Consider the following 7,772-nt stretch of genomic DNA (forward strand, 5'->3'; position numbering starts at 1 on the left):
GACATCGAAAAAAAAATGAAATTTAAACGAGATTGACTGTGATTGAATTGAAATTCATAAGCAATCATAAGTTTTTGCACTTGAAAATCGAGTATGCTACATTTCATTTCTTAATGGATTCCCTTGAGTCACCTTTTAAACCACAAAAGCTTTGAGGGAATGCCTTGTAGGTTATATTCATATAATGTTTTATTTACTTCCCTTATTAGCTATCGTGAGACACCCTTTTTTTAACGTTCTTACATCGGACAGAATGCTTGGACGTTGTCCAGAACGAACATCCGTTCACCACTATATATGATGAGTGTATTTTAATACTCGCCTCTGAACATAAATCAACGCATCGCTCTGGATCTTGTTCTCTACGGTCAGGGCCCTTGTCCTCTCCCTTAAGCGTGCTCTGCTTGTGCAAGCTCTCTGTGCGCAGGTTTTGTCAGGTTGTCGTCGTCTTGTTCCAACTCCCAGGTGGAACACATTCTTAAGCTATTCCAATGGTGCCCAATCAAGCTGAACCATTACAAAGTGATGCTTTAATGTTTGGGTTTCCTGTTCTTTAGTATCGGTGATATCCTACGTTTAAGTGACATTGTGAAATCCAGCCAGAGATGATGACCACGAATCGATCCCAAGCCAGATCCTTCTTCTCCGACTTTGCCTCAGTGTCAGCATCACCTAGCAGCTCGACCTACCCTGTGATTGTTCCCAATACAGTGCAAGTCCCATATAGACCGTCGATAAAAGATGGGGTTGTGATCGCTTTTGTGATGTGTCTATGGCTTTATTCGATAATGCTGATGTACAGGTGGGATAGTCATATAGTATTCAATTGGAGTGTGATTGATTACATTTTTGTCCGACTCTGACCGTTCAGATCTGCGCCATCGGAGATTTATTATACTTTAAGGGTATCTTTGTTATTCATTCATTGACATGTTTTGAGTACCAGATGATGTTGTTCCAGCTGCTAAACTTGCATTTCTTCTATGTCTCAGTCCATCAGGATGGTAGGCTTTGATAATAGGGGGGGGGGAGGATTTTTACAGATTATGGACAAGGTGTGAGACTACTGAATTTTGGAATAAGATACTCGCACACTCAGCTATGATTTCAAAGGCAACCCTAGCAATGTTATAGTGTTCTGATTTGTTTTAGGACTTGGTTTGGATTCAAAGCCTAGATCAAGGTCTTGTTCGTGCTAGAGCTCTGAAATTAGTCATAATTATTGTTATTTCTTATCCTTGCTTTTGGAACCATTCTGTAAATGATTAGGGGCCATCTCATTCGTAACAAATTATTGTCCATTCCACGCAATCGAGTGTTGAGCTTGTCATTATCATGATATACAATGATTAGTCTTGCCGTAAAACTGCAGACATAACTTAAGAGAACTTGAACCTATCATATTCATCGTTCCATTTTGAGTTTAAGCGTTTGTCAAAGGATGTCCTTTTTTGACGGTTAACGTTACCTTCTCTTGGTGTATTGTAACTAAGGGATCTGAATATCGACAGGAAAAGAAGAAGCCGAATCAAAGCGATACCAAAAAACATACAAAATATGCTGATCCTTAATCCCTGTCTCCTTATCTTGTGGGGGCTTCTTAGATTGACCTACTGCCTAAATAGCTGTTTCTAAAGAAAAATATGGGATTTGCGTTCACACTGAGATTAATTGACACCCTTAACATAAAGTCTGTTTACTGTCCATAGTTCATTGTTATTTGTAGCTATTGGTGTAATGTATTGTAACATTCAGTGAAGAAAGTGATTGAAGAAAGAAGAAGAGAACTTATCGAATTGACTTGAATTCGAGAACTAGAGCTCTCAAAACACCCAAATACATTTTCTCTCACGTTTCGGATGTATTTAGATCGTTTGCAATGATTTTGTACATTGAATTGAATGAAATTTTCGCAGTTTTTGCTAAAATATGAGTTTTCTGAATGAACTTATCCGACTGTTCTTTTTAAAAAAAGTACTTGAAAAATATCAAAATTTTCTGCAACAATTCTACGTCAATCGCTTTTCTCCCGCTTGTTCAATTTTGCTTTTTGCCTTTTAATGCCTCAACCTTTTCCTTAATCATCTACCTTTGTGTATAACCTTTCATGGTTTCTCTTCTAAGAATAAAAAAATCAGTGCAAATATGTGCTCTCATTTGTTTTCCTGTTTTCCAGTAGATGTCGGAAACAGTAAAACGAATTGAAACTCGTTTTTCCTTCCTACTGGAATAACCAACGCCTTACCCCAATAATGCTTGTCATTTGAAATTTATTGTGACCCCAAGTGCTTGGATCAAATCACATTTTTACGTTATAGTAGAATGTTCACAAAGTTTCACTTAGTTACTCTAACTAACGTTTTCCCAACTTTAAAAAATGCTCTCTAAAACTGACAACTAAAATCGCCCTTGAAATAAATTTCTGAATGAAGACGTGCACTTTGTCATTAACTTTTTTATGACAACAATATCCTTTGAATGCTTTTTCTTTGTCTTAATGATCTATCTTGTATGCAATAGATCCCCACGAAGAATATCCATATGCACAATTTTATTGAACTATGCATGCTTGGCATTAAAAACTTATGTTCCGCTTTTTGAGAAGTTCAGCGATCAAAGTTATAGGCTCAGATTCCATTTCCAGTTTCTTAATCAAACCATTGCAAGAATTTATATTTGGAATGGCGAGAGTCTAAAATCCTTCAAAAATCTCTTTAATCGATTGCTTCCTACAATGTCGAACGAAAGCTGTACATAAAGTCCAACACACAAAAGGTTGAACTTGAATTTAACTGCCAGCCAGCCTCAATCCGAGGTGTGCATGAATTATTCATGAGCGAGCGAACCCATCTCCAGTCGGTCAAGGCTTTTTAAAGAATGAGCGGAGGAATTTCACCGTCTGCAAACTAAATATTCAGAAACCTGTTCAATATATCTCCTTCTCGCCATATTGGGCGATCCATCAATCCCATTTGATATTCCTGGCTCCTAAAACTTCTATCAATAAAGCAACTTTTTTTTCTCGCCTTCTTTTTTTAGAGCTTGGAACCGTATTCTGAACTTTTCCGGCGTTCAATTCCGATCGAACAGCTCCTCTGAGAAGGCCTCCGTTTTGTGGCGATGGCTCATGGATCGGATTCTGGCCTCGTCCCTTCACAAGGAGGGCGCCGCTTTGAACCCAGGGGTCTCATCCCTGTCCATGAACAACAATCAAGATTTGGAGCGCTCGGTCAATGACCAAAGTCCAAAAGAGACGACCGATATAGCTCTGGTCGAGTTGGTAAACGCCACGCGGCTTCTTTTCATTACCTTAAAAAAGTTCTGAACAAGAAAAACGAGAACCTCGTCACTTCTCGGTAGTCGGCGGTTTTTCTACTTGTGAAAATTGCCTCTCCCGGGCTTGCTCAGTTGAGACACAGGCATGCATGAAACTTTAATGGTTTAGGGACCAAGAGCTCCTTCAATTCCCCTTTCCGGTTTTCGTCCCTTTGATGTGAGCCAAAGGGAAATGGCATACGAGAACTGTCAAACTCATATAACAGGCCTCTGATCTAACAATTGAGTCAAAGGACAGCATGCTTGATCTTTCTCTTTTCAGACCTGCCTCCCTGTCGACACAGCACCAGATCCCTTGAACGGATTGCCACTCCCTAAAAGAGGTGGTCTCGACAAGTGTCTGTCCCAGGATCACGAAATGGGACGTCCTCCTTGGTCCATCCATCTCCATCGGAGAAGTGATACATCTTCCGAGACAGATTTATGCCACGTCAACAAAAACGCCTCGTTCAAAACAACAAAGGGTGTCACTCAAACCCGCCCAATCCCTATAGTACGATCAGGCCAGTCTCCGACGGACCAATTGAGGTCCATCCGGGCGAATGACGAGGACGATATCTTGACTCTCGAGGAGGACGAGTTCTTTGTCAGTTCAAAGCTCGATCTGAAGGCTTCCACTTCCTCTTTGGTGCCCCCGAGGTAAGTTTATGCGTCCTAGAGGGCTTCCATCATGGCGAGGACATGTTTCCCGAAATGATCCTTTTCGCAGCCATTGGCCTTTAGTTCTTTCATGTTCTTCATGCGCCGTGTAAGTACGTATTAGTGACAAGGGCATTTGGCAAATTGGAACAAGAACATGAAACCGTCTCGCTTCCCCAAACGAGGAATCCTGCCTGTTCCCTGAGGGCATAGTACTGAGGAAAGAACCAATCTCTCTCAGTCTGGCCATTTATCTTCCTTTAATGGCCACTGCTTATGATTACAACTGAGATTGTGTTTGAGTGTAGGACCTACTAATAGCGGGCAGAATTAACATAGCTCCTATGGAACCGGAGGCGGATTCTAAGCTCATGGTGGATGATCTATCAGACTACAGTACATCTTTTGTCTATGTATGCCGATTCCAATTGTTCCAAGGACGAACACGTGGAAATGGTGCCTTTTGATGGCTCTTTTGGTACTCTGTGTGGGTTTGCTTCAGTGGTGTCGTAAATGCGACTACTGTTGAAATGGATCAAAAACACTGGGGGGGGGTATAAATGAAATTTGATAGGCATAAAAGCATGTGTAACTAGCCCCACCTAGATTTGCCTCGTACTGAAATTTGATTCTTGATGTTGGAATTGTGAACAATATTCAATCATAATTCAAGCCTTTTTGACCCTACTCAATCATAGATCACATTGAGGTTGAATCTGGTTGTTAACTAATTCTCATGAAACAAGATCATCTGCTGAGTTCGCCGAGGAACTATTTCATAAATGATGGTTAGTTTTTCTTCAAGTTCACATATAAAAATTTTGCGAGTGTGTTTTGATTTACTTGGCTCGAAAAAATGACAATGGGAAAGCAAGTAATTTTCAACTACAAATCAGAAAGGGTTTCTAACTTTGTCCATGAAAATCGTTTCTGCCTTTTCTCATCTTGGTCTTTCCGAAGTCTCGCGATGATTCAGCTCTCCTTTCCTCACCGCCGTTCCCATATCTGAGAAGATGTCTTAGGTTCAAGGGCCCCAAAGGGCCTCCTCTGATTTTCCGTTAAGGAATCATCGAATGGTTGGTGGGTTGTTTACCTTTCAGTAAGGGGGCCAAGAGCAAATTAGCTGATGGCACTCCACATGGAAGTTGAGATGGTCCAAGATGACGGCAGAACCATCTGCCAGGATCCATTAGCTTAACAACGTAAGGGTCTCTCATCCTCGGAATGCGTATTCTGTGGTGCTTTTGTAATGAAAGCAGACCTCGGAGGGTACCGTACAAATAATATTCGATGACCAGCCTTTATTGCTCGGAACTCATTTGGTAGCCGTGCCACTAATCTGTGGATGAGAGGGCTTTGTCGAACTAGGAAGACCTTATCGAAAAAGATCTCCAAAAATGACGAGACGAATTCACTGGAACATGAGACCATTACAGTGCAGTGGAAGCCGACAAATTTGTCACTGACTTTTGCTTGAAAGATATACTCAAAAGGTAGGAAAAAGCTAGCTCTATGATGTTACTCCCAGTACTTTGTCATGAAGTTGTTAAGTTTTGATTCGATCGCTATCTTCCGCGAAAAAAATCATATTCAGAAGACATCTAGGGGTTGAATGTCTGTCATAAAGTAATACCCAAAAGCATATTGATATATGATCAAAAAAGGACATTTATCTTCTTTCTAGATCCCAAGCAAGACATCCCCGACCACCGTTTTTGAAAATCAAATCCCTGCCAGAGGATGAAAGAAGTAGGATAGCTCAGATTCACGACACACGCGTGCAATGCTCAGAAGTCGGAATGAACGGTGCTCNATTCGATGACCAGCCTTTATTGCTCGGAACTCATTTGGTAGCCGTGCCACTAATCTGTGGATGAGAGGGCTTTGTCGAACTAGGAAGACCTTATCCCAAGCAAGACATCCCCGACCACCGTTTCTGAAAATCAAATCCCTGCCAGAGGATGAAAGAAGTAGGATAGCTCAGATTCACGACACACGCGTGCAATGCTCAGAAGTCGGAATGAACGGTGCTCATGTGGTTTGAAAAGACTCCGGATGTCTCAAAAAAGCATTGCTTTGCACGATATTATAACTTGTATATGTTACCCCTGAGAAGTTCAAATGAATAAAGCGCACTCACTGTACACGTTGTTCAAAAAGCCCTTTCAAGTTTCCAGGGAAATTCCCAAACACATCTTGGCATTTTTCCACCTCAAAAATCGTAAGGAACAACTTCTATTTTATTGATTTTTGGAATTCTAGCCCACATAAAAAACTTACATACCTAAAAACATTATAAACACTAACAAAATTTAAACCATACTCAATGTAGATTTACATTGGAACACAATGGAACAAAACTAAAGTTTGATGAGTCAACAATTGATTTGCATGCAAAGATTTAAACATCAGTAAGGCACTAAATAAAAAAAAATCAAGTTTGATCATCAAACAAACAAGGCTAGAATTCCATAAAGCAATCAAATCTGAGTTGTTCCCTCTGACATTTTGAGGTAGAAAAATGCCAAGATCTGTTTGTGGGAACTTCCGTCAAAAGTTTAACCGGTATTTTTACTACCGTCTGTAGTAAGTAAACATTGGGTGCGGTGCCCAATGAACAATCTCCATGCATCTATTTATGAGGCACTCTCGTCTTTCAATCACCCAGGAACTCGATCTTGAAATTTGGGTTCGGTCTTGAGGTCAAAGGTAGCATTGTTTAAGAGAATATCTGAACCTTAACGAGCTAGCCGGCGCCACATACATTTATTGAACCATCCCTCATAACCTGGTACTATAATGGTAAAGCAGCGAGCTACGTCAAATCTGTGTCAATTCTAAGTGACCCTGTTGCTTTGTTGAAGGGTGAGAGAGAGAGAGAGAGGACCTTCAGAAACAAGGAGCTCCCAAACAAAAGCTGCTGAAAAAAGTATAATTCATAATGTTGTTTCTGTTGAGAAATGTGACATTTGATTCTTCATTTCTCTCAAGGTTTCTCCATTTTTTTAGCATTTCAACTGGAATATCAAAACCATTGTCTCGAATGTCCTAAAATCAAAAGTATTTTTTTATGAATTTTGTTTGAGAAATCATTTTACGATTCGTCAATTTTGAGTTAAATTATTTGCACAGTACTAAAAATTTAAAATGCAAAAATATCGCATTGTTACATTTTAAATAATATTTTCATGGCACTTCACCTATAATGCTCTACAATACCTAATTGCGAAAATCAGTTCAATTTCAGTGCATTTAGTGGCAAAATGTATTTTTTTCATTTTCTTTGCGTAATTTATGACTAAGTAGAATTCTTTTGTGATTATGACACTCCATTAGATAATAGACAAGCTTCAGTGCATCAATGCAAAAGTAAATTCAAAATTATTTATCATCTAGTTGCACCCATGTTTCCCCTTGCTAGAGCACAATTTTTGGTGAAATATTAAGTACAGGGCTTAACTCCATCAAAAGTGTTGTTGCTATGATCTATAACAGCATTATTCAAAATTCAACAAGACGAAAGTAATCTTTGTCAGAGTAAAGGAAAGGTTGCTTTAACTCACTGTAACCCTTTTGTGTTTTGGCTGCTTTCATAGCCTAGCTATGAAATCAAGTCTGTTGAAAAATGCAACTGAAATTGGCAAAAAGTACACATGGAAATGCAACAAAACTCAATTTTGGGTTGAATTGTTTTAAAAAAGATTTCAAATCATGCAACTAAAAGTGGCAAAAAGTACAAATGGAAATGCGACAAAACTAGCATTTCATCCTTGGAGGTGGCCACAATTCAAGTTCAG

At 39.6% G+C, this 7,772-nt stretch overlaps 1 protein-coding gene across 1 annotated transcript; it reads left to right on the plus strand.

Moving 5' to 3' along the window:
- The first annotated feature begins 378 nt into the window (after positions 1 to 378).
- On the plus strand, positions 379 to 5,852 carry LOC131882481 (uncharacterized). The gene is made up of 4 exons (XM_059229629.1): positions 379 to 802; positions 3,040 to 3,280; positions 3,599 to 3,975; positions 5,660 to 5,852. The coding sequence occupies exons 1-4, from the start codon at positions 606 to 608 to the stop codon at positions 5,850 to 5,852; spliced, it is 1,008 nt and encodes a 335-aa protein (XP_059085612.1). The 5' UTR covers positions 379 to 605.
- The last annotated feature ends 1,920 nt before the right edge of the window (positions 5,853 to 7,772 follow it).

This window comes from Tigriopus californicus, chromosome 6 (assembly GCF_007210705.1).
Source record: "Tigriopus californicus strain San Diego chromosome 6, Tcal_SD_v2.1, whole genome shotgun sequence".
Taxonomy (NCBI): Eukaryota; Metazoa; Arthropoda; class Copepoda; order Harpacticoida; family Harpacticidae; genus Tigriopus; species Tigriopus californicus.